At 38.4% G+C, this 27724-nt stretch overlaps 1 protein-coding gene across 1 annotated transcript; it reads right to left on the bottom strand.

The window, feature by feature from the left end:
* On the bottom strand, positions 1 to 27063 carry abcg2d (ATP-binding cassette, sub-family G (WHITE), member 2d). The gene is made up of 16 exons (XM_017720503.2): positions 26986 to 27063; positions 23856 to 24101; positions 20015 to 20074; positions 19315 to 19429; positions 18848 to 19000; positions 17296 to 17453; positions 16472 to 16623; positions 16169 to 16270; positions 14973 to 15223; positions 8947 to 9029; positions 7102 to 7191; positions 5460 to 5584; positions 5114 to 5268; positions 3294 to 3383; positions 1830 to 1912; positions 1 to 840 (listed from the first exon to the last, which is right to left on the bottom strand). Exons 2-16 carry the CDS (start codon positions 24065 to 24067, stop codon positions 693 to 695), a joined length of 1977 nt encoding a protein of 658 aa, XP_017575992.1. The 5' UTR covers positions 24068 to 24101; positions 26986 to 27063; the 3' UTR covers positions 1 to 692.
* Between the last annotated feature and the right edge of the window lie 661 nt (positions 27064 to 27724).

The following is a 27724-nucleotide window of genomic DNA, read 5'->3' as shown; positions in this document are numbered from 1 at the left end:
ATGTATAAAAATGAAAAATATGAACTTATAAATTTCACTATGTACAGTTTTGTTGATTAGATTACAAACAAAAAGCATCACTTAGAATCTACAGACAACAGCCTTTTTGGCACGTTTTCAGATTCTCAGCTGTTCAAAACAGGCACCTCATTAATATAAGTGCACAAACATTTAGGACATAAGAAACATGAGTTATAATTCAAGAAATCAAAGCTTTAGAATTATATCCCAGAAAACACCTTCAATATCTGATCAAAGAAGGTAGCTGACCTCAAATTTACAGAATTCTGAACTATTAGGGAAACTATTTTCGCACTGGCATTTGTCCAACTATAAATGCAGTGGACGATGGGCTTAGTATAATTTCAAATACTTAAGTTTGACCAAATGTCTGATACAACCTCATTTTTGTTATTAGAATAATAATTATTGTTACAGTTAATTACAGAAAGTAGGTTGAAACTCTTACACAGATGCATCGCATTTCATTCAGGTTTGTAAGAGTAACACTGATGAAGAATAACACTTAGGATTTTCGCACTCTGGATTGCTTTTGAATCAAGATGTGCAGATATTCTGGAGGAGCTCAGCGCATTTTTTGTTCCACACCCAACAAGCTCACCTAACTGATCCAGCCCAAATCACTTGCGTAGGGCAGGGGGGTCACATTAGGAGGTCACACTAAAAGACACTCATGAGAACTTGCGGATGAATCTGAGCTTGATGTAGGCAATGATGAGGAAAAGGATGGTCATAATGATCAGGGCCACGTGGTTCTGCCATAATCCCCAGGTGGAGTAATCGATTCCCTGGGATGTCAGATGCTGTTCGCCTGTACACCTGCACCAAAGAATTATGGATAATGGTGGGTGATACAGCTAATATAATATGATGATACCAGAACACATTTTTACAATGCATTTGTTGTAAAATACGTTTATTGTTTTCTTATGATACATAAAATGAAATGTAGTGAATATGATGTGATATGAAGTTGATCGGTGTTGAAGTACTGATGATATCCTCTTTAGATAACATCTTCATACAAGTGTATTGTAATGTAATTCATAACCATTATGATAATATATCGTTACAGCCCTAATTTTCACAGCTACACTACTGACTCCAAAAGTTTGTAGATATCTGCTTAGCGAATGTTTCTTCTGAAATCCAGGATATTCATAGAGTTTGTCCTTCTTTGCTGTAGTAACAGCATCTACTCTTCTAGGAAGGCTTTATACTAGAGGCTGGAACATTGCTGAGAGGATCTGATTGCATTAGTGAGGTCAGAAATGGATGTTGGATGATCAGTTCTGGATAACAAACGCCGCTCCAGCTCATCCCAGAGGTACTGAACGGAGCACCATCACTCCAGAAAATACAGTTGCACTGCTCCACAGCCCAGTACTGATGTCTTTATACCCCATCTAGCTGACATCTGGCATTGGGCAGAATGGCATTGGGCTCATGTGTGGCTTTTCTATGCCTGTATCAGCAAGAACTGCACGGCTGTATTCCCTGATTAGAAAGGGTGTCCAGATACTTTTTGACACAGTGTACATGATCACTAACTGACATAATACAATACCAAATTTAAGCCATCTTCTCCTCTATACTTCCTAATCAAGACAAATGTATAAATAATTTATATTTCATTCTTTTCCATGTGTAAAAGATGACACCAGTAGGTGGCTCTAGATCCACATTTTATGTGCAGTGTCAGCAACAGGCAAACTAAGCGGACTCTACTGTATTTCAACAGAAGCACCAAACCACCACAGCGCCTGAAGACTAATCACTGTGCGTGTGTGTATGTGTGGTCTACGTACGTGATCCCCTGCGTGTAGTTAGCTATTTCAGCTGTGAGGTTTTTGCAGAAGTCCAGTCCCACAAATTCATTTATCTCCAAAGCCTGTACAAAGAGAACATATGCATCACTCTGCATGTCTTAATTGTGACAGAGAATCCCTGTCCTGAATTGGCTTCACCCTGTCTCCTCCAACGGCCTGCCTTCTTTTCACATGTATCTATGGTCTTTGTGTTTCTGTGTCTTTGTCTTGCCTTTTTTCCTGAGCTGTGTCCTGTGTGTTTATGTTCTTTTGTTTCCACCCATAGCCTTCATTCCTAGTCTGGTTCTTTTAGTTTTCCCTGGTTGGCTTGCCTGGGTTTGTTTGCTCATCCCAATAAAACAAAACACTGACACACTTTCTCTCTGCTTCATTAGTCACTCATTGTGCAGCTTCTTGGTAGACCTTGTAGATGCACAGTTAGGGACTGTAGCTCCTCATTTTTCAGCACAGTTTGTATAATCCATCCTCTTGCTATTTATCAGTGGACCGCTAACAGACTGGCTACAGTCAGTAACTCTACACCTAAAAAGTGCACCTACAATGCTGTCCAAAAGTCAGAGACTACCCTTCACGTCCAGTCAAGATGGCCAAGTTTATTTTTCAGTGTTTAAAATAAAAGCAGAAGCCTCAGTAACTAAATATAAAATACCGGGTTTTTTTTTTTTTTTACAGATTCCGTTCTTTTCAGGAGAGTTGCTTTCAGGTCCTCTACTGTGAAAACACCAGCAGCTTTTTTGTTCTTCTTTTTTGTCTATTTTCTTTTCTCAGTCACAACTTCTTGACAGCTCCACATCCTTTCAGACCCATAGTGTTGAGTTGTCTTCTCACAGTGGAAGGATGGACAGAAACACCTGTGGATTTTTTCAGATCTGAAGCAAGAGCTTGATTTTTCAAGCTTGATTTTCTCCTGTCGCCCAAAAATGAAAGAGAACTGAGTGCTGTTTATCTGATGGGGACAGTTTTGGATGGTTGCCAGATTTTGCATGGTTATTAGGAGTCCCATTTTGTTTTGTTGTGAAAAGTCCTTTTGTGTCACACATTTTCCTTTAACTTTCCTCCTTTATGCAAGTTGACTATCTTACATCTATTCTTCTCAGAAATATCTCCTGAGAAATGAATAACTTGTACTTAGTGGCTGTTTTGACTGGAAATGAAAGAACACAAAATGTTAACTAACTCTGTGTATGTAGTTTAGCGGAGTTTGTTTACATGCATAAATGGACTTTCATACATATTTGCATTATATGTGACTGATTAGGCCTAGAAAAGAACATTTTCACTCTCTGAGGAGCTTCCAAGCGAAGAAAAAAAAAACCACATCCTAGTTTTGATCCGAAGCAGGCAACTGTATGACTTTACCAAGAATTAATTTAATTCCCTTGGCAGATATGAATTTGGAAATGACATTTTCCTTTACATAACAAATAAGATAGTGATTCTTACTGTTAGTCCGTAGCGTGGGATACTGAAGTACTTGAGCCAGTTGAGCCAGGCCACCACAGTCTCCAGATTCACCAGCAGACCAGAGAAAATCTACAATCATCAGTTTCTTACAGTTAGACAAACAGTACATCCACAACAACTGCCTTAATGAAGGCCAAAAAACCTCCATAAGCATTTGGGGTAAAAGAATGGACTATGGTTGTGTTTATTGATCTCTAGTATATTAGTATATTTCTTTTAGTCCATTCATCATGAAATTTACACACAAAAAGAGCAACAGAGATTTTCAAATTATGTCAAAAACTGAAAAGCATCAAAAATGGAGATATGAGGTTTTGTTCCGACAGCAGCGATATATATAAACCACACACATCAGGTGAATTCTGTAATGTGGCAAGTTATTACAAACCACTGTTAATGGAATAATCCTTTGACGATTATGCTGGTTGGCAAACATAGACATAGAATATATTGTATCCACCTTTTTCCTAAGCCTCATGATGCTTTGAGTGGACAGAACTTCCTACAAAGTGAATATTTATTCAATGCTAACAACTTCCTAACATGATAAAAACATGGAAAAAACAATATTTGCACAATATTTACAATTTTGATGCATTTTTGATTTTGCTTAAGGGTGCAGTGTGTAAGATTTAAGGGTCTATTAGCAGAAATGGAATACGGTTTATAAAACATCATTACCTATAACTACGAATTGCTGTGCTTTCTAGCTTAGAATGAGCCCTTTTATATCTACATAGGGAGCAGGTCTTCTTCCAACAGAGGCCGCGATGTTGCACCACCATGTTGCACCACCATTCTACAGTACCCCAAAACGGACAAACGAAACACTGGTTCTTTTTAAAAAGCGAAAAACCCTAGTGCTAAAATAATGCCCCTGAAACGGTATGTTAGCTCCAAGCAAGCAGGATTAAGTCAGAGTTATGTTGGATTTGGACATCAGTTCCACTTTAAATAAAGACATTTTAAGCTTGTAACAGGCGTTTAAGTAATGTTCTTTATTTTATATATCTCAGTTTTTAAGAAAGACTTTCTCCAGATGCTTCCACACAAAGCTTGTCTTTTATTATCCGAGCGTTCACCTGTTAGCCCATTAGTCTTCTTTTGAGCTGCTCTGCCTACTCAAGTAAAGGCAGAATACTTCCACTCACAGGCAGTATAAAGCGTAAACCCTCGTCTGGTTGGATTTTATGTGCATGGACATAAACAGTAGTGACTGGGCTTTTTACAGCAGTGATTATGGTTGGGATAGTGTAGTGGGTAACACCTCTGCCTTCTACACTGTAGACTGGGGTTCAATCCCCACCTGGGCAAACACCCTACACTATACCAATAAGAGTCCTTGGGCAAGACTCCTAACACCGCCTTGGCCTACCTATGTAAAATGATCAAATTGTAAGTTGCTCTGGATAAGAGCGTCTGCAAAATGCCATAAATGTAAATGATTATGAAATCATGTTCACATGTCCTTTGAAGCTCTGCTCCTCAAATAGGACATAAAATGTTAACAAATAAACATTTTCTGTGACTTGGCTAAACAGTAATAAACAACACTTCCCCAACTGCATATTTCGTCCCTAAACTTGAAATACAGTAGTTGCGTGAAAAATAAGGTGGATTAAAAAAAAAAGCTATAAGCAAATGAGACTGTGCAAGAAACAGGAAATAAACTTGCACAACAACACTCCTTAACTGTGGTAAAAAAAACGTTGCCACCTCCCTTCCTATCAGTCATTTGGAATACCAAAGAACTAGATCAAAAGTGAGGCTAGTTATACATCTTAACATTTCTGACTTACCATCATAAAGACGAAGGCGATGGTCATGAAGATGTTTGCCACGGCCACCACAGACTGGTCAGCGGAGATGGCCATGGTCATAGCTGTGGCTGTGTACGCCACCAGGGTGACTGTAAACATGAAGATGAAGAATGCTGCTGCTGTGGGCTTAAATCCTACACACACACACACACACACACACACACACACACACACACACACACACACACACAAACACACACACACACACACACACACACAGTGTAAATACATGCAGTAGTACTTTAATAAGTAGTACCTTTTTGCTTTAGCACTTAAAACTGGCTGAGTCCAAAAATGAAAGATGTACATCAGCTCCGTTGCTTACCAATCATAAAATAGGAGACGCAGGTGAAGAGTATGGCAGGAATCGTGCGCAGGACGATGATGTCAGAGAGGATCTTAGTCAGAAAGTAGACAGAGACTCTGTAGTAGCCGCTGGTGTACTCATGTCTGTATGGAGAGATTTCACACTGCTGATCCACATAAGGTCAACAGAAATAAGAAAGGCAGCATCCTCTCCTGAACATCAAACATCCAAACCATGAGAAAGAACTAAAATATTAATAAGAATGTTCTCAAATGCAGTTCTCGATTTTAAATATTATTCATATTCATATATAATAAAGTTTTTTTTTTAAGTAGGCCATTTGTCAGTTATCCTATGGAGTACATCTCCTTTTCTTTACATGTTCTTGAGATAAAAGATAAGAAAAAAATGTAAAGATTCTTAGTTTTTGAAGAATAACAATTTATCTTGTTTCTTTAAGGTAAACTTAGAGTAGTCTGGTGTAAAATGCTCTGTTCTAGAGAAACTGTTCACAGTGGTGGTGATAGGAACCAGATGTCCACCTCTAAAAGTTCCCTCACAGAAAGTTATTATATGAAATGGGTATGAATACACTGCCTGGTGTCTGTATTTTAATCAATTTATTTTAATCCAGTCATGGTGGAGGGATACATGAAGGGTGTTCTGAGGCAAAATAGTCCCCTAAGAAAACTTTGTACCCTCATCAAACACTCAGAAGATATGTGTAGGTTCACTGGTGGTTTTGGATAGTAAACAAACCGGCCACATGTGCATTGTAGACATTGTTTCAGGTGCTGCATATCTCGTATCTTCACAGCATAGACAACTGCCTTCATATGACCCCAAAGATAAAAGTCTAAGGGGGTCAGATCGGGAGACCTTGGGGGCCATTCAACTGCCCCACGATGACCAATCCACTTTCCAGGAAACTGTTCATCTAGGAATGCTCGGACCTGACACCCATAATGTGGTGGTGCACCATCTTGCTGGAAAAACTCAGGGAACATGCCAGCTTCCAAAGTGGATTGGAAGGCAATTGTCTATGCTGTGAAGATACGAGATGTGCAGCACCTGAAACTATGGATACTGGAAGCCTGTGCTAGCATTTCTTCTGCTGTGTTGCTATCAGTGTGTGAAGAGTGGGAGAAGAGGGCTGCATTGACAATCCAACACAATGGGCAGCACTTTGAACACATTTTATAAGTGGTCAGAAACTTGTAAGTAACTCATGAAAGAATAAAGTTACATTAAAACCCATTGTTTTTCTTGTGAAATTCTCAATAAGTTTGATGTGTCACACGACCCTCTTCCCTTTGAAAAAACAAAAGTTGGATCCAAAATGGCCGACTTCAAAATGGCTGCCATGGTCACCACCCATCTTGAAAAGTTTTCCCCCCTCCCATATACTAATGTGCCACAAACAGGAAGTTAATATCACCAACCATTCCCATTTTATTTGGGTGTATCCATATAAATGGCCCACCCTGTATACATTGACTATTGAATTATGTAGAAATTTAGGAAAAATCAGTGGAATCCTCTTTTAAGTCTGAAGTTAAAAACCTACAGTATTATCATGAATCCAGCCCCAAAGGCCTTTTTTATTAGCCAACTGATGAGTAAAAAATATGCATAAACACATGAATATTCAGATACACACATGAAGAGTTTCCTCTCTGTGATGAAGAGCTCCGCGGCTGAGAGAGTGCTGAAACACTGATTGGTTGTGATGAAGAACAGAGCACCAAACCTGCCAGGGGAAAGATATTAGACATGCATGTCTGTCATTGGTTATGCAGATGTACAACATACCGTACACACAAAGGACTTTGACTCTTTATAATTACAAAAGCCACCATCAAGTAAAGCAGGTCTTCAAGACCTTTCACCAGGAGTGTGGGAGAACCAAATTAACCATAACACAGAGGCATTATAAGGAGATGGTTCACTGCTTTAATATAAATGGGAACTCTTAACATGGCAGCTGTGTTATAAAAACTCCAAGCTTCAGTAACAAAAGCTAATAAACTTATTGGTCAACTCAAAGCTCTAGTCCAACTTAAACAGGTTTAACATTTATATTGACCTAAATCCATATTACATTATTAGTGAGTAACAACTATAAATTATTCGGTAACCACCAGAAAATCAATATTTAGGTTACACAGTTATGAGAGTGAGCATTTAAAGTGTAGATCTGCCAACAGGTCCTTAAAGCAAAAGGCTACGTGGGTTTTTCTCACTTCAGCTCATACATAAGGTCACTCGTTACAGCCTAATGCCATGAAATCCGTCTGCTCAAAGCTGTTCATGCATGACACGTAAGAACAGAGCTGGGGAGAATGTCTGAGATGTGCGTTAAGCGTACGGTCCAGTGCGCAGGGTGCTGACTTATAATAGGCTATGTAAAATAATGTACATAATGTGATGAGGCTTAGGCCTGGCCAGCCACCGAGCACTGTCCACGTGTTTTCTGATTAGAACACCTCAAACAGAGGAGTCCATTCATCTTGGTGCCCTTAGTACTGTGCTGCACTACACAGCTGCTTTCAGCCAGATGCTTGTTAATACTAGGCCAAAGAATAGCATGCAACAAATATTGTGTTTAAAGCACTATACATGGGGAGAAATGCTTAATATTGCATATCACTACTGTTGGAACAAAACCTTGCATCTCCATTTTTGTTTTGTTTTTCTGTGTTTCTGACATAATTTGAAAGTACCTGTCGTCCTTTACATTATATGTAAATTTCATGATGAATGGACCAAAAGAAAAGGCCCACAATGACTTGGGAAAAGTTCTGGTTCCACTGACTTACATTGAAAGCAAAGTATGTTTTTTCTGCTGTAAAGTTACCATTTTGGAGATATAGGGTTTTGTTCAGACAACAGCGATATGCAGAGTTATGATGAAAAATGAACTGAATATGTAGATGTCTGTATAATTCAAATGCATTTTCTCTAATGGCAGTCTGTTTTATATAGCAAGTTCCCAATCCAGTCATGGAAGTTCAGGCAGGCCTTTAAATGCATATTTGTATTTTGGCCCAAACTCTGATATACATAGTGCCCCAGTCAAACACATCCTCTACATAGAAATCACTAAAATATGACATTTTTCTGTAAATTTTTACCACACACTTTCTATTTATTTACTGCTAAACATACTGGAAAAAATAAAATGCAAAACATAAAATGCTCCATAACTTTTGCATGGGCCACATTTTATGTTTTATTTATTTTATTTTATTTTTTTAATTCCTAATGTGCTAAATATGTTAAAATATGTCAAATAAACAGTAAATGTTAGGATGTGTTATTTCCACTTAGAAAATCAACAAACCTCATTTGACCAAACTTTTGCATTTGACCGCACCTCAATTGTGCAATAACTGAACATGATGTGGGAAGTTTGGGAAAAAAACACACTAAGTTCTTAACAACGAGACTGGAAACTGCTGTAGTGGCTAAAGGTCATTACTGGTGTAACAATGACCAAACTCACCTGTTCTGTATTCCACTCTGGTTGTCCTTCACTTTAAAGAAGATGGCACCAACAATGAGGGCCAGGAAGACAGTGACTCCAAGCTGTAAGACAGTAGATAGTCAGTGTTTATAGATAGAAAGGTTTACAATGGAAAAACCTGTTTCTTAAAAAACAGTTTAGTTAGTTAAACTGATAGTTAGCAGTTATTTTGCTACGTAATAAAGGTTCCTAAATGGTTCTTGGTTATTCACCTGGTATATATAGTGTATATTCTTTACAGAGGAATTCCACACATTTTGCTTAATGTCTGCACAATTAAATGAAGACATAAACAGTAAATCAGAAAGATTCGAAGTGTTTCTTGTCATTCTAGGGAAATTTACAGAGGCAGGACTGTTCACATTGGTGGTGATAGGAACCCGGAGTCTGAAGAATTCAATTGAGTCTGAATGACAGACATGGTATGTAATGGCTATGAATATACTCTTAATGTCTAAAAATTGTTTTATATTTATTTTGAGATTATTGGCTAAAAATGTACAACCATTTTCTAAAAAAACTTGGAACGCTGTGCAAAATGTAAATAACAACAAAATGCAATGATGTGCAAATCATTTAAACCCTATATTTAATTGAACATAATACAAAGACAACATATCAAACATATGAAACTGAAACATTTTAGTGTTTTTTGAAAAATATATGCCTATTTTGAATAAAACAAAAGACTGGTAAAAAAGTGTGTAATGCTTAAAAAAAAAAAAAAAAACACCTGGTGGTTGAGTAACAACAGGTCAGTAACATGATTGGTTATAACAAATCATCCCAGAGATGCAGAGTCTTTTAGAAGTAAAGATGGGGAGGGGTTCACCACTCTCTGAAAGCCTGCATGGGTAAATAGTGCAACAATTCAAGAATAATGTTTCTCAATATAAAAATAGCAAAGAATTTTTCATTATCTATGGTACATAATATCATTAAAATGTTCAGAGAATCTGGAGAAATCTCTGTATGCAATGGACAAGGCCAAAAACAGTATTTGCAGACCATGATCTTTGGGCCCTCAGGCAGGACTACATTAAAAACAGACATGATTCTGTAGTGAAATCACTGCATGGACTCAAACACTTCTGAAAACCACTGTCTGTGAAAACAGTTTGTTGTTGCATCCACAAATGCAGGTTAAAACTCCAAAACACAAAGAAACCACATATTAAAAAGGATCCAGAGATGCTGCCACCTTCTCTGGGCCTTAGCTCATTTAAAATTGACTAAGGGGAAGTGGAAAAGTGTCCTGTGGTCCGACGAATCAACAACTGAAAATCTTTTTGGAAATCATAGACGACGTGTCCTCCAGACTAAAGACCACTCAGCTTGTTATTCGCATACAGTTCAAAAGACAGTATTCATGATGGTATAGGGATGCATTAGTGCACATAGCATGGGTGACGTGCATATCTGTGAAGACCATTAATGCTGAACGATATATACATGTTTTGGCAACATATGCTGCCATCCAGACAACATCTTTTACAGGGAAGGCCTTGATTATTTCAGCAAGACAAGGTCAAACTACATTTGACACGTATTACAACAGCATGGCTCTGTAGTAAAACAGTCCGGGTGCTAAACTGACCTGCCTGCAATCCAGATCTGTCACCACTGAAAATATTTGGCACATTATGAAATGAAAAATATGACAAAGGAGACCCTGAATTGTTGACTAGCTGAAATCCAGTATCAAACAAGAATGGGAAAATATTTAACTTTTAAAACAACATCAATTGGTCCCCCTTAGTTGTTAAAAGAAGAGGTGATGAAACACAGTGGTAAACATGCCCCTGTCCTAACTTTTTTGGAATGTGTTGTTGGCATCAAATTCAAAATGGGCATATATTTAAAAAAAAACAAAATTTCACCAACTTAAAGCTGAGAAACATTATTCTTGAATTGTTGCACTATTTGCCCATGCAGCCTTTAAGAGAGTGGTGAACCCCTTTTTAGCATTACTTTACCAGTCTTTTGTTGCCCCTGTCCCAACGTTTTTGGAACATGTTGTTGGCATCAAATAGGCATATATTTTTCAAAAACACTTAACATTTTTTTTTTGTTTGATATGTTGTCTTTGTGGTATTTTCCTTTAAAAATATGGCTTACTTAATTTGCATATCATTGCATTCCATTTTTATTTATATGCTGCACAGCGTACCAACTTTTTTGGAAATGGGGTTGTATTTTTAAATCAATGTGAAGCATTCCAAGACAATATAGTCCCCAAAGAATTTTTTTTTTTCAGATTTACCATTATTTTACCACTATCGACACATAATAACACAGAAGACAAGTGTAGGTTTAATGGCCACTTTGGATAGTTAATACATTTTTTGTGTTCCTATACCCACCACTGTAAAGAAATCTGCTTATCCATCACTAGCCTTTAGTGAACTATTAGCATTTTTCTTTTTAAATGATCTGGAATGTCCATGTTTTACAAATGTGTGTAACCATGGCTATCGTTATATTTTCTGGGACCTGTTCTAGAGTGTGAGAATTCTAATCCTCTGAAGGTGCAGACCAGCAGGTTCCAGTTGAAGTGAACGAGTGTGAGAATGAGGGGAGAGACAGGGTGAGTTTGGGGCAGTAACCTCCTGAGGACTCATGGATGTTGACAGGTGTCTGCCTGGTGCAAAATCCATTCCCAGGGTGAAAGGCTAAGAAAACATAGCCAATCGGGGCCGAACAGCCACTCTTCCCTCAATCCCTCTCACCCTTCCTGTGAAAGCGGCACTCTGGGGCCAAGCCATACGGTCAGGTGATGGCCTGGCCTATGATATCAATGCAGATACTGACCAAGGGAGACGAGAGTAAGGCCACAACAGTTGATAAATCCGCTTAGCTTAGCTGACCCTCGAAGGATTAGCCTAAATTATTTGGGGCCAATTAGCTGTTAATAATTCTTAAAGTGAGGTTTCTCTGATGGCATTTGGTGGCTAATGAGCATGTAAAGTCTCTGTGAAGAGGACGGGGGAAGGTGGATTGGAGGAGGAAACGAGAGCGGACTTAAGATGTGAGGAAAGCCCTCTCATAAGGTCTTTGGCTAGTCACACTATCCCACAGATATATTTCCTTTTTTCCTCTGCTTTTGGAGAAGGATGAAAGAGGTACAACATGTCTCCGTGTTTGCACCCAAACAGAGTAATCCATTCCTCAGAAAAGCTAGGATGGCAACAGCAGGTGCTGAAGGCAGCAGGCGGGGTTACAATATATGGGGCCTAACATGTTGCTCTATGAAAGACCCCATCAGGATGTTTTTCTGCTGCTGAATGACTACTGACTCTTAAATGGTAGAGTGGGTATCACACTCAACACTTTCTCTCTAATATTCACTCATTTTGAATTTGACGTTTTAAAGAAGTTGGGACAGGGGCAACAAAAGACTGGGAAAGTTGAGGAATGCTCAAAAAACACCTGTTTGGAACATTCCACAGGTGAACAGGTTCATTGGAAACAGGTGAGTGCCATGATTGGGTATAAAGGGAGCATCCCTGAAAGGCTCAGTTGTTCACAAGCAAGGACGGGGCAAGGTTCACCACTTTGTGAACAATTGCGTGAGCAAATGGTCCAACAGTTTAAGAACAACGTTTCTCAATGTGCAATTGCAAGGAATTTAAGGATTTCATCCTCTACAGTCCATAATATCATCAAAAGATTCAGAGAATCTGGAGAAATCTCTGCAAGTAAGCAGCAAGGCAGAAAACCAACATTGAATGCCCGTGACCTTCGATCTCTCAGGCAGCACTGCGTTAAAAAGCGACATCATTCTGTAATGGATATTCCCACATGGGCTCAGGAACACTTCAGAAAACCAGTGCAAGTTAAGTGCAAGTTAAAACTCTGCCATGCAAAGCGAAAGCCAGAAATGCTGCCGACTTCTCTGAGCCCGAGCTCATCTGAGATGGACTAACGCAAAGTGGAAAGGTGTCCTGTGGTCTGACGAGTCCACATTTCAAACTGTTTTTGGAAATCATGGACGTCGTGTCCTCCGGGCCAAAGAGGAAAAGGACTGTCCAGATTGTTATCAGCGCAAAGTTCAAAAGCCAGCATCTCCGATGGTATGGGGGTGTGTTAGTGCAGATGGCATGGGTATCTTGCACATCTGTGAAGGCACCATTAATGCTGAAAGGTACATACAGGTTTTGGAGCAACATCTGCTGCCATCCAAGCCACATTCTGCACGTGTTACAACAGCGTGGCTTCATCATAAAAGAGTGCGGGTACTAGACTGGCCTGCCTGCAGTCCAGACCTGTCTCCCATTGAAAATGTGTGGCGATTATGAAGTGCAAAATACGACAACGGAGACCCCGGACTGTTGAGCAAATCAAGTTTTACATCAAGCAAGAATGGGAAAGAATTTCACCTACAAAGCTTCAACAATTAGTGTCCTCAATTCCCAAACACTTATTGAGTGTTGTTAAAGGGAAAAGTGATGTAACACAGTAGTAAACATGCCCCTGTCCCAAATTCTTTGGAACGTGTTGCAGGCATCAAATTCAAAGTGAGTGAATATTTGCAAAAAACAATAAAGTTTATCTGTTTGAACATTAAATATCTTGGCTTTGTAGTGTATTCAATTGAATATAGGTTGAAAAGGATTTGCAAATCATCATATTCTGTTTTTATTTATGTTTTACACAACGTCCCAACTTCATTGGAATTGGGGTTGTAGGTGCTATATAGAACCTTTTTCAAAAAGGTTCTATACAGTTCCATCTACAGCACATTCTGAAGAACTCTTTCATGATGTAAAGAACCCTATAATCATGCAAAGGGTTCTTTTACAGAATCTTTTTTTTTTACTAAAGAACCCTTTAAAAGTGTATAATCTAAAACAGGAGTTCCTCTAGTTTAAACACACCTGTAGAAAAAATCTAGCAGTCATGACAGACCAGGATGGGGCAGGTTGTACTACATAACACAATGTAGGGCTGACTGACCTAAGAATACTAGGCCCGCTGATTTCTTACATGTACTTCAAACAAGTTCAACGAACATTCAAACGAATGTGACTTTATCTTGCATCGCTTGCAAAGCGTTACACAGTGTCACGTGATTAGTATTAGGTGTAGTATAAGTTTCAGGTGCTGCTCCAAATTTGAGAAAAATAAATGAAAAAATTTAAATCCTTTACAAATATACTTTAATAAATTCTTGTATATTCATCTCACGGTTATAACCTATTCCCATAGTGCTTGTTTTGTGAGTAAGGAATATATTTCTGCACTACTGCTATTTGTAACAGTCACATATGGACATCTTGTATAAAAGCATGAAGGTGTAGAATAGGGTTGTAATGATTCTGAAACCAAGACAGAAACCACAACACAAACATCCATGTTCTCATGTTGTTGGGTTGGAAGACAGAACCGTGAAACTCCCCTAATCCCAAACCTAATGTCACTGCTGCTGGTGCAGCCTTTTGAGCTCTCATTACATTATCAAAGTAACAAAACTCACTTTTTATTTTACAAATAACACTACAACACATGTAAATCCCAAAATTCTTATTCTACTTAATGTTTAGCTAATACCATTTAGTGCAATACCTGCTCTTATGTAAATACAGCAATCTGTCATATATTATGTAATTATGCTAATATACTATACTTCTATTACTACAGAAGTGAAGACAAACCAAAGCCTTCCCTGTTCTCCACTACAAGGTTTTAGATGAGGTTGAATCAAAAATGACATTAAATCTGAAAATGTATATCATCTCATCCCGATCGGCTATATTATGCAATTAAGCACATCATTGCTGTCCAAAATAGTAACTTTACAGGAAAATGCAAAAAATAGTCTCAACGTTTAATGCAAGTTAATATAAAAAAGATGTATTCCTAATCATTTTGGAGCATTTCTATTGCTCCATTCATCACAACATTTCAAGAACAGTTGAACGTTTTTTTTGGAAAGGGACAATACGCAAAACACAATATATTTCAAAGCTCATCATGCAGCTTGCCACATAATAAGAGTACTTTACCTGTGCAATAGAAGTCTGAGGATTCAGCATCAGGTTGCGGAAAGTTCTATTCAAAACCCATTTAAACTGATGGCAGAAGCCACTGTTGTAAGTGATGGTGCGAGACTTGGGCCTGATGCTGTACTCTTTGCCGTGGATGATGCGCTGTAGTTCACCCTTGGTGTCTTGAGCATAGCTGCTGTTCCTGTACTGCTCCACTAGACGCTCTTCAATGCTCTGCCTCGTCTCTCCAGACTCCTCAAACTCTATACCTGAAAATGAAAAAAACGCCACTCAGTCCTCTACACAAACGCAATTATCATGTCTACCCAAGCTCTGCTGAAACAGGATCAGTTGAAAAAGAGAAACATCTTTTCAAACAAGTCTACAAGATGATTAAAAATCAGAAAATGTCAGAAGTTTGGTAACTTCAAAAGCTCAACAAAGATCTGCCACTTCATTACGATTGGGTTTTTAAAGGCCTAATCTAAGTCAAGATGTAATGTCCTTTTTTTGCAGTGGAAAATTTTGACAAAATTTTGACAGGTCTACGGTTAATCCATCTGGCTGCACTAACCCTCCTACACACTCTGATCTCTACAGTGTGCTTGTTAAATGTTTTGCCAAATGCCAAAAAGTAAGATCAGAAAAAACTGAACTTTGCTCCAAACCAGCATTCAGCAATCAGCCAATCTGGCTATTAGGAAACTGGAATTACATACATAAAAAATGATAAGTATGGGCTGCCATTCAAGATTCTGTAGCCATGTAGCTTAACATACTGGAAAGACTAAAACATAAAATGTGCCATAACTTTTGCAGTTTTTAAATTGTGCAGAAGCGTGTTCTCTGTAGAGCCCATTTGTCAAACACAAGGCCCGTGACACAATCCTATCTGGCCTGCAAAATTATTTTCATTTTCTATTAATATTGGCACATTTCACCATGCACTGCACTACAATCCCCAGCATGCGCTTCAACGCAATATGTGCTCCGACCTTCCTCCCCCAACAACAATCTATAGGACAGCAGTTATACCGCAAAATCTTTGCTTTGAATAAACAATGGCCAGTTCAGGTCATAGCAAATTGTTAATTAAAAATGAAATAAAAACACAGCTGGCCCACAGATTTGTTGACATTATTTTAATATGGCCCTTTTTATCATTAAGAGAGGGTGAGTTGCTTTGAGCTACTTAGCTAACTGTAAACAAATACCTTCTGCATTCTGCAGCTTGGCCATAGTAACAGCCATGGAGTCTCCATTAATCACATCCAGGAAGAAATCCGCTGGGTTATTATGGTCTTCACAAGCATAACCTGGGACATCATATCAAAATCAAACATTATAAACTTGGGAGAGGCTTGAAAGTCAACTGTTTGCAAATGGTTCATTTTCACCTCAGAGATAAGTGACATTTGTTGTCTAGTGTTACTTAAAACTTAAAAATTTTCGAATAATTAAACGTCTCTCATGAGCTATCGTTGTGGTGTGTTTGTGCTTCTGTGTACTAAGTGTACCGATGTTGGCAAAGTAGTCCAGAGCATTCTGGGCTGGTCCATGGTAAACCTGTTTGCCGCTGACCAGCAGTGTGAGGCTGTCGAAGAGCCGGTAGATGGAGTAGCGTGGCTGGTGGATGGACATAATAATAGTACGTCCATTATTGGCCATTCTAAACAGGAGAAAAAGGGAAAGTAAACAGTATGTACCTAGCCAACCAAATCACAATACCACATGCAAACAAATGGATTATTCTTCAACTGAGAGTCAAATTCTTGTCTGCACATTTACAGTTTACAGTGGAAATATGCAGTACAAGGGGTCACCATTGTAACTGGGAAGTAAATCTGAAGGAGAAAAGTGGTCAAATGACATTGTCTTGATTGAAAATAAGCAAAAAAAAGTTCTGCCAAAAAAACGGCAAAAAAACATTTCTACTAGTTTTAGCGCATAGTTTCTGATTCTCAGTTGCCGAGCTTAACACACTGGAAAAAACTCACATAATATAAAATATATTATTTCATATTATATAATATATTACAAATTATATTTGCCCCTTATGTGACAATCCATTTAGAACATACTAGCTTCTTTTATTAATAGTTTAGTGGGTTTCTTGCCCGTTTTTTCCTGACTGGTTGGGCCAGTTGTGTCAAACTGGGTTTCTTCTGGCACACAGCTCCGCAGAGACATTATTATTCTTTAAATTCTATAATTTAACTCCCAAAGGCCTAAATATTTGCTGATGAGTGTTTTTAATTAGGCTGAAAGCCAATGTTTGCAGAGCTGTGGGCTGGAAGGAGCCCAGTTTGACCCTCCAGGTTAGAAGAAGCAGTTTGCTGACCGTTTAAGTAGATGCAGCACTGAGTTGGCTGTGCTTGCATCCAGGCCAGTGGTGGGCTCATCCAAGAACAGCACAGATGGGTCAATGATCAGCTCCATACCGATGTTGATTCTTTTCCGCTCTCCTCCAGAGACACCCCGAATCAGCTGAGTTCCCACCTGACCAACCAAAAGATGTCAACATTGAGCATGTGTAATAATAAAATACAATAAAATATTCTTAAAGAAATCTGGCAGATTAGTCTACCTATAGACATTAAACATTTCTAATGTTATTAAATGGTATTTTTTTCTGATTGCTGTTGAATATTCAGGGCAGTAGTGAATAGATTGATATTAGATTACATAAATACATTCTGCAGGTCATTCTACATATTCAGCCTTCATAACTCTAGTACTGTGAGTAACTCAAACTCATTACCAGCACCATTCTTGTGAGATCCATTTGACTATTTGATTTGATAAACCATGCTGAGAGACAACATCTAGACAGCTAAACTCCCTCATCCACCTCTACACTTTAACACTCCATGATAAATGTTTTTGTTTGTTTTAATATAGTATCAGTGCAGTATCAGTCAAAGATCACCCTTCATTTGTTATTTGTTTTCTGGTCAAATTTGCCATTAAATACAAATGATTAACTTCTCAGGATACATTTCTGAGGAGATTAGATATAAGATAATCCACTTGCTTGATGAAAGAGGAGGTGAAACAAAAAAAACAAAAACGTAAAAAAAGTTTCCAAAACTGGAGTTCAAAAAATTAACAGAATAGAAAATGAGACTCCTAATAACCGCCTGCAACACCTTCAGATATTACAGGTGTTTCTGTCCATCCTTCTACTGTAAGAAGACAACTCGACACTATGGGTTAGAAAGGATGTATAGCTGTCAAGAAGCCATTATTGAGGAAAGAAAATAGAGAAAAGAGAAGACAACTTGCAAATCCAACAAAGAAGCTGCTGCTGTTCTCAGAACAACAAACTGACCACCCCAGAGTCCAGACCTCAACATCATTGAATGTGTTTAGGATTACTTGGATAATGAGAAGCAGAAAATGCAAGACTGAACTTTGGAGGTGTGGAAATATATCCCTGCAGATTTCTTTAAAAAACTGAAAGTATTTCAAAAAGAACGGGAGTGGTAATGAAGGCAAAGGTTGGACACAATATATATAGAAAAAATGATATTTACTCATACAGGTTTCTGTTAAATGTATGTTTTTTTCCTAGTGCTGAAAAATTAATAACAAAGAATAACATTTTAAAGATTATTCTCATTAAAAAAACGGAATAAATGATAGCTTTTACTTTTTTGTTTCTTGCACAGAACTGAAGATATACATATTGGCACTACACATTGACATTATGTTGTGAAGCGGCTGACCCGCTCATATTCTGCCCATTTTCAGTCATGAACACACATTTTCAATGGTGTCATGGAGCACAGCCAGACATGTCACCAAACATGTCACCACTGAGGTAGCTAAATTCAACATGTCCTCATACACCTTCCTAAACTGCAGTTTAACCCTTGCATGTGTGTGTTTACCCGTGCATCAGCCACTTTGCTGAGGCCCAGCTCAGCGATGAGGTGGTTAACTCTGGCCTCCTTCTCCTTCTGGCTCACAGAGGAGGAGAGACGCAGCGCAGCTGAGAAACGCAGATTCTCCCTTACTGTCAGAGTACCCATCACCACATCATCCTAAACACACACACAAACATACAATGCACTCAATACAAAACAAAGCAATAGACATTTTAATAGACACCCTCTTAAGCAGGAAACTATGCTGGACTGTGGCCATTCATGATCAGCGCTGCCCATCCCTGTGGTAGATGGTGGTTGACAATTAATTATATACCTGTATACGTGATCTAAATAAGTGGAGCTCATAAAGTAGCCAGTGAGTGGAAGCACAAAGCGAGAATTAAAGTAAAAGTGGATGCGAGATTTTCAACCTATTTAACCTATTAAACATGGACAAAGTCATAGAAAAGTGCTGTGCATCACTGTACCTGTACAACATAGCCAGAAAGACATTTGAAATTGGGTGGTTGTGGAGCACCATCGATTAGGACTTCACCAGACAGGCCCGATGGGTCCTTCCTGGCTGCAAGCACATCCAGAAACCTGAAAAAGACACATCAACAATAACAACAATATTCCAATTTCTTCCCCAATTTAGTCACAACCATTTCCACACATAAGTTCCGATTCCCCCAGTCATATAATACCACCAGTGCTAGGAGGGCAAAGGCAAACACGTGAAGCCAGCCACCAAACTGCCTCTAACGCATCATTGAACAGGTGAAAGCGATTGGAACAGAGAGCTAACCGTCAGTTCTGTTGTGTCAGCTAACATAAAAGGTCTTTTTATAAACATAGCAAGTGTCATGGAGCATAGCCAAATAAACATGTCACCACTGAGGTAGCTAAATTCAACATGTCCTCATACACCTTCCTGCAGTTTAACCCTTGCACTTGCTATGTTTAAAGAGCACATAGCAAAACAACAACACAACAATAAAACTTATAAGAATTCTGAACAAATATACGAAGTGAATATGGCAATAAAAAGAAGCAATTAATGAGAAATAATGAGAAGTCTGTAGAGGTTAATCCAAAAAGACCAGAATGTGAAATACATCTGTTGGACTAGTAATTGAGGTAAATATACCTCAAGTCTAAAAAGCAGAGGTTTGAGAAAGTACTCACGAAGACTTGCCGCTTCCTGTAGGGCCTAAAATAGCATTCAGCCCAGGTCTCATGATTCCGCTGTGAAGAGAGGGGAAAAAACAGAGAGAATCTCTCAGATCATGTTTCATCAAGAACACTTCAAATGCAGACTCCCTGCAAAAGCGGCATATCTAATCATTTTCTGTTCCATCAGGGTAGAGAGCTTTCCTGAGACCACTGAATAAGATGACTGAATTATATCAGCTGCCAGGGCGAATAAGCCCAAATAAGTTACAAAATCAAAACATCTTAAAGGTGGAAGAAGATAAATGTTTAAATGCTTAAAAATCCCTCAAAAATAGCCAGTCAGGTGCCTGAAGTTTGTTCAATTACTTTTGCACCTAATGTAGCCTAATGTGGCCAAATGAAGCGTACACCTCACCAGTTAGTAATCATCACACCCTTGCCTCAAACCATGCTGAGGTGTTAAAGGGGAGCATCACTGATTTTGCAAAATTTCTGTCCAATTAAATGGTTTACATGTTAAGAGTCAGAATTGCACAGAATTGCACAATTGCACTGTGGTGGTGATAGGAACCAGATGTCTGCCTCTAAAAGCTCTGTAAAGTGCATTTTAATATGCGTTTATTTTAATCCATTCAAAATTGAAGGATACATGAAGGGTGGTCTAAGGCAGAATTGTCCCTCTGGTGGTTTTGGAGAGTATGACATGAACTATTTCCACGCTGAATGACTTTGTTTACATCTCAACCACTGAATTATGTAGGAATTTTGAAAGATTTGTTTAATTCCCCTTAAAGTAATCTCAAATAGATTTACATGTGGTTTCTGGCACTGTGTATGTATGAAAGATATTTCTAAATTTCTGTACTAAAAAAAATTGTAAATTTGCATTTAATTTTGATTGTAACTGGATGAACAAAACAGGCTCTCCAGCCTTTCGGCACAGCCACGCATATTTAGATCACCTCATACAAGTTTCGTTTTTGCTTCCACATTCCACAGTGTAAACACATTATCCAACAGCTGCAGCGGGCCAGAGCAGCCATGGCTCTTCACCTACTTGTTTTACGTGTGTATGTTATGGAATCTGTCCTGGTGAGTCAGGATGCCGAGTCTTGCACAGCTTGCAGCATAAAGGAGAACCAACCAGAACATTCACTGGCTCCTGCATATCAGTCTATTTTGAGTGTTATTACATGCAACATGCCTCATTCAACTCATTAGTTGCAGTAATAAGGCAAGTGATGTGTTCAGTGAGGTTTCCTCTACACATTTATCAAATTCTCATAGTAAGAATGTTGATCAGTCTATGATCTTTAACATCCCACTTCATAGGACTACATACACTTTTAAAACACTGGGGCAGATTTACTAAGACAGGCGCTGGTTGCCAACAATCTTCAGACAAGTTGCACTGATATGGGTGCAATCACATGACCAGTGTGATATAATCACTGGCTTGTCTTACATGCTGAAAATCTGTTTCCACCAGATAAGAGAAAATTCTCCATCAGTTTCAGGTTGACTCATTAGGTTAAATATGCATGAATAACTCATTTTCTCAAGATTTTGACTCAGTAAGACAAAATAATGATTAATGATTAATGATAAAACTCACTGAGAAAATATGTGATTATTTCTACATCAAATAAAAAAATGAAAACATCATTTTGACTGAATAGAGCAGAAATTTGAGACGGTAAGTAATTCTTTTTCACTTTCTGGGGGGATATGCTGAACAGGGATTGCTGGAGTTAACTAGGGATGCACTGATACCACTTTTTCCTTTCCGATACTGATACATGCTCCTTAAGTATCAGCTGATACCGCTACTAACCTAACTAGTACACATAGAAACATACATATATATATATATAAACACACACACATACATACATACATGTTACCAAACGTTAGTAAATCTGCCTCCTGGTCTTAGATCAGTGTTCTGACTCAGAAGCTGGATAAATATTGCCCCTGTATCTTGAGTTGATCAGAACAGCCACCTAGCTCCTTTCAGCACAATATCATTCATGACTTCCCATGACTCACGCTTCAGATTTAAATCCTACTGGTCTTTCTGACCATTTTCGCTTAAAGGCTTTACAGAGTTTTAATGTCATTTATTTGGTAACAGTAACTATACAGATAGCATAAACAGTTGAAAGCATGGGTAAGCATAAAACATCTGGCTTCAAAAAAGTATGATCAAACTTTTGACTAATACTCTATATAAATCCTGCACTCCAGTCTGAATGAAAATGAAAGCTGAACCCTGAATCCTATAAGAAAGATGAACTGTGGCATGGAACTGCATTTAATTGTACCCTGGCAGTCTATGCTGTCCTGTATCAGGAGAGATTATATGCAGGAACCCATGCCTAATATCAAATAATTAACACTACTGAGGAAAGGGCCAAAAACGTGTGTGAAATTGCACATTCGCCCCTGGGAAATGTCAAGTGTGTTTAACGCTATTTCAGAAAATAAGAGGGATTTTCAAAAGTCTTCCGTCATGATTTCTTAACTGTGCTCAGTTTTTATAATTTTTGAACTGAATATGTTCTTTTAATCCTCAGTGCCTTTTTAAAGATTTATAAGCTTTAAGAAAGTTTATGTTAAAGGGAAATTCCACTGTTTCAACATTTCAGCATAATTCAATCCTTGAGATGTAAACAAACTCTTTCAGTGAGGTTTCATGTGAAATGGTTCACTGGACAGAAAGTAGGAACCAGCAACACTATCCTACTCAACCAGTATATACATGTCTTCTGAGTTTAGGTATATAATGCTGATTATCGTAAAATAATGGTAAATCTGAAAAAAATATTTCAGCTGGGGACTATTTTGCCTTACAAGGCCCTGCATGTACATCTCCACCAGGCATGGATTTAAAAATGTTGCACTTTACATCAAACCACTCTTAACTGTTTAATATTTCATTTATTAATTCATGGATATTAAATAGATAAATCTTCACACATATGGGTAATAAGCAATAAGTAATATGAGATACAGTGGTTTTAACATTGTGAAATGGGTGTTATTAGACTAGGTGGAGTAAAAATGCAGCTATAACCAATAAACCATTTCATTTATTATTAATACATCCAGTAAAGCCTAAGAGCTCTTTTCATAGAAAACAGGGAAATGTTAATAATGCATATTTTACACACTTTATAGTTCACAAAGCATGAAAATATAAATAATCAATATATTTGAACATAACCTTGAAAGTGTCTAAGCCACAGTGACCCCATTTGAAAACAATGCTCTCTTTGCACAAAACATTGTTTGTTTGTTTGTTTTTTGTTTGTGTTGCTAAAAATGATGTTATAACAGAACTCTGGTAAAAATGCCTCCTACTTTTTTTTTCAAATTTAATGCATGTTTTTCATCACAATTTATACAACACTGCAAAAAAACTTGAGTGAAATGTAGAATCTGTAAAATTTTCATGAATGTCAGAATTTCTTAGTTTTGGTGGCATGTTCCTCATTTTCTTTACTAACATCACACACTTGAGCTAGAAAAAAAATCAGACCTTTTTCTACAGAGGCCTTCAAATTGAATAGTAATCTAGAAAGAGTGAATCTTGAAATTAATTTTTTTTATGTGTTATAACTTTTTAAAATTTTAAATCTATCTGTTGTCTCAGACTTGTGGAGCCCACTGTGTGTTAAACTGGCCTGTGTAAAGAATTACTATCAACAAAGAGTGTGAAGGCTTTAAAATACGACATCTATAAAACATGTTTGAAACTTCCACACTTTTGGTCAGTAGTCTATGCATAAACAACTTTTTGACAGAAATAAGCATCATAAGCATCTGGATTAAATGACAAGCAGAGACTCACTTGAGGTCCTGCAGGATGTCTTTCGTGAGAACCTTCCTCTTACAGACCGGCCCGCTGGTCATCTTCACGCTGTATTGGATGTTGTGGAAGCTGACGGTGGCTCCTTGTTGCTGTTTCATGGTCTCTGTGATGACGACCACTGACCCTATCGTCCCATTTTGGCCCACCTCCTCCATCATTTCAATGTTGGCATGATTCACTCGGCCCTCCATCTTCTGAGGATGAGGCTTTGACCCTGTGTGCAGACTAGACCAATACATACACACATACTAACCGTATTACACAAAGAAAGGCACTGACAGCAACAAAACAACAACAAAACACTGGGTACATTCATGAATCAAAATACTGAACTAGCTGCTTCACAACAGACGTAAAAACTGATGCAGGTTGTTTGAAGTGGAGTCATCAGAGAGATGCTTTGTTTGTGGGTTTCTGATGTATTTCTCTGATGGCACAAGGCAGAGATGAACCCAGTAAGCTTTATCTATTACAGGGTGCTGCTTTGTGCCCTTCAGTTGCAAATATAAGCAGAGGCACACTTTCTATTCTGGACTTCTGGTAGATCAAGAGTTTGGAGTGAGCTCCAGTCTCAATGGACAGAGCACACCGCCTGTGAATTCCTGAGTATATTCAATTAGGAGAGCTCAGAAAAGGAGCGTCATGAGACATCCCACACTAGGACAAGTGAGGCTGATACTGTGTGATGAAATGCCAAAATTACATTCAGTAAAAAGTGTATAACTAAGACAAAAAGTCATGTAAAGTTTAATTTAGGCTGAACTACCTACAGCAGTGGTCTCCAACCCTGTGATCTCCAACCCTGGTCCTGGAGATCTACGTTCCTGCAGAGTTAGTTCTAGCCACAGTTCGCCACATCTGCTCCAGCTTATCAACGTCTTCCCAAGTCCTGGATTGGCTGGATCAGATGTATCAGAGTGAATAAGGGACAGGGACACATGTTAAAACTAATCTCTGCAGGAAGGTAGTTCTGTAGGACCAGGGTTGGAGACCACTGTTCCACGGATGATACCCGAGTCATTGGTAATGATTAGAAAGCAGACAGCATTGTATAAAGTAGAAACTGTATAATGAGAGAAAAAGCTGACCTAGCTTTAGCACAAACATATTTCACAGATGGAATCTAGCCTATAGCACATGCGTGTATTCAGCTGTTAGAAGTAATGTAAATAGAAGCATGAAAAACGATTATAGCCATTGCATAGCCTACTTCATAATGTAGCTCACAGAGCAGCACCCAGCATACATTCACTCACGCTCAGCAAATTTAGCCTATTACTGCAAGACATGCTGAGAGTTAAATGCAGACTCATCAGACTCTTAGAACTTTTAATCTTATAACCTTTTCCAGTAACTGCTTTACTGCATTAACTGCTTTACTGCATTAACTATTAGCTGATGGTCTCACTTTCTCACTGACAGGGGCAGTCGTGGGCTGGAGGTTAGGGAACTGTAACCAGAAGGTTGCCAGTTCGATTCCCAGTGCTGACAGTCCATGACTGAGGTATCCTTGAGCAAGACACCTAACCCCCAATTGCTCCCGCTGTGGATAGGGCTGCCCACCACTCTGGACAAGTGTGCTCACTGCCCCCTTGTGTGTATGTGGTGTTTCACTTCACGGATGGGTTAAATGTGGAGGTAGAATTTCCCCATTTGTGGGATTAAAAAAAGTATCACTTAACTTTCCATAACTGAGGTGGCCAGGTCATTGACAACACTGAGGTAGTGTTAGAATGACCCTGACCACCCCAGCCACCCCTTGGTTATGCCTCTGTACACAAATGAGCTGCCCACCACCATGATGCTGTTTTAACTACACTGTAAAAAATGACTCGTCAAATCAACCTAAAAAATTACTTTATGTGGTAACATGTACATTAACTAGTTTTATTACACATAAATTAATACTTTGAATGAACGACTCTTTCAATCAATGTAATTTTTTGAATAAAACTAGTTCAATTACTTGTTACTACATGAAGTAATTTTTTTAGGCTCATCTGACGAGACATTTTTTAAAAATGTGTTATTTAGAGATAAAACATAACGTGTTATACACTCCATTAAAGCAATGTCCCCGAACCACAGCTACACAGCTCCACAAGTTAAGCAGCTATTTTTCGGATAGGTCTGTTGTTTTTTTTACGGTTTGACTTCCAGGGTAGACATGTTGAAGGCTTTACAACTCAATGTGATATAATATATTTCAACACCTGCTTGCTGTTAGGACATGGTGTGAGGTAGTTGCTGTTAACGATAAAAGAAGTAGCATTATTGCTTCAGGAGAAGAAAAACATGCTAAAATATGATTAGCATGCGCTGCCAGCCTGTAAATCCTGAAATGATCATTTAAGTGTCAGGTCAGATTTGGTAAGAATTTTTCAGAGTACACCATACATCATTACATATTAATGTCACATGCACAGGCTCAAAAAGAAGGTCCGGCTAGATGTTTAGGTCTCAAATGCCAATCAACGTTACACTGATGTAGATATGATGTCAACAGTAGATCATTCGCTCACATGCTCAGAAGGCATGTCCTTCATGAGGTTTTGATTGAGTTCTCTTTTAATACTGTCTCAACGTGCTCACAGTATTCAGGTTCAAAACAAAGTGTTCTTCTGTGTGTTGTGTGCAATTACACATTTCCACCAGAGGGGTCTCCAAATCCCCAAACCTTGCATAATGCAGCTTTAATTCTGCAGTGCATTTACATTGCCCATTTTCACTCATTTGAATATGCAAAACTTTTCCTGCCTAACCGACTCTATGATTAAAGTACACCCCAAAAAAAACTCCAACGAGAAGCATAACCAAATATGCACTGCATTTCAAAGTATTCCACACATTACACTGAATTTTTTTTTAACTTATAACACTTCACAGAGAGCAAAACCATGCAAAGATGCTGAAAGATGATAAAGGCATGTTTGAATTAAAAAGGTGGAACCATGGATGTTGCATGAAAATGCTGTCAAAATGGAAAAGTCATAGAAAATGCCCCAGGTTATTAATGGCTTCTAAAATGTTTGGTCTATGCCTGCCTACTACAACTGACTAATGTGTATAGTACCAAAAACTGTAAAGACAGTGAAGACAGTGCACTCACCTTTCCCCTTATTATGATCTTTGACCGCTGCTTTGAGGCCACTTGCTCTCTCCTCCAGGGTTTTGCAGTTAACACAGGCTCATCCAGCACTGGTGCTTTTATAGAGGAATCAGCATTGGATAACATGCAGTGGGAGGGCACAGCACACATACAAATAGCATCCAAGACTACACAAGGCAGTGAACCAGCCATGCAACATCTGTGATCTGTAAGATAGCACAAAATTTCTATAATGGTGAATAGGTGAACTGCTTTAGATACTTTGCATCTGATGCCATTATTTATTGCCATGTCTTAATGGTGCAGGAGGATTCTGGTTAATTTATAAGTAATGGAAAGAGACAAAGTCTCATATATTTCTTGAGAGTATTATGCAATCTACACAATCCATTTCATCCATTCACTACAATAGTGCACCTTTTTACTGTTGAGTGACATGATCTATTAGTTAATGTCAATTTCAATGTCAGATATCCTTTGATGTCAATTTCTTTGGCACAATTCTTTTCATTCTTTTATATCACATATACTGACCAGCAGATGACCCACAGGACTCACAGCCACATTTTAACACTTATTGTGAGAGATCAGTGACAAGAGAAACCAGTGTATAAATTCCTGAATTAATAATTATTGTTTTTTTTTCACCTAAGGATGAATTAGCTATCTTATAGGGTAGCAGCAATCAAGAAAACAAAAGTTAACATCTGTACTTCTCTTACAGCCTCTAATTCACTTT

Source organism: Pygocentrus nattereri, chromosome 5 (genome assembly GCF_015220715.1).
Source record: "Pygocentrus nattereri isolate fPygNat1 chromosome 5, fPygNat1.pri, whole genome shotgun sequence".
NCBI lineage: Eukaryota > Metazoa > Chordata > Actinopteri > Characiformes > Serrasalmidae > Pygocentrus > Pygocentrus nattereri.
This window is presented reverse-complemented; position numbering and strand designations above follow the sequence as displayed.

Bases quoted from the DNA above. Each gene is read 5' to 3' on its own strand.
- abcg2d (XM_017720503.2), bottom strand. From the start codon at position 24,067: ATGGAGGGCCGAGTGAATCATGCCAACATTGAAATGATGGAGGAGGTG. The intron at 15,224-16,168 runs GTATTTGTTTAC...TTTCATTTTCAG, and splicing joins CAAGCTGCAGAATGCAGAAG to GTATAGAGTTTGAGGAGTCT. The intron at 1,913-3,293 runs GTAAGAATCACT...CTCTTTGTACAG, and splicing joins TCCCACGCTACGGACTAACA to GCTTTGGAGATAAATGAATT.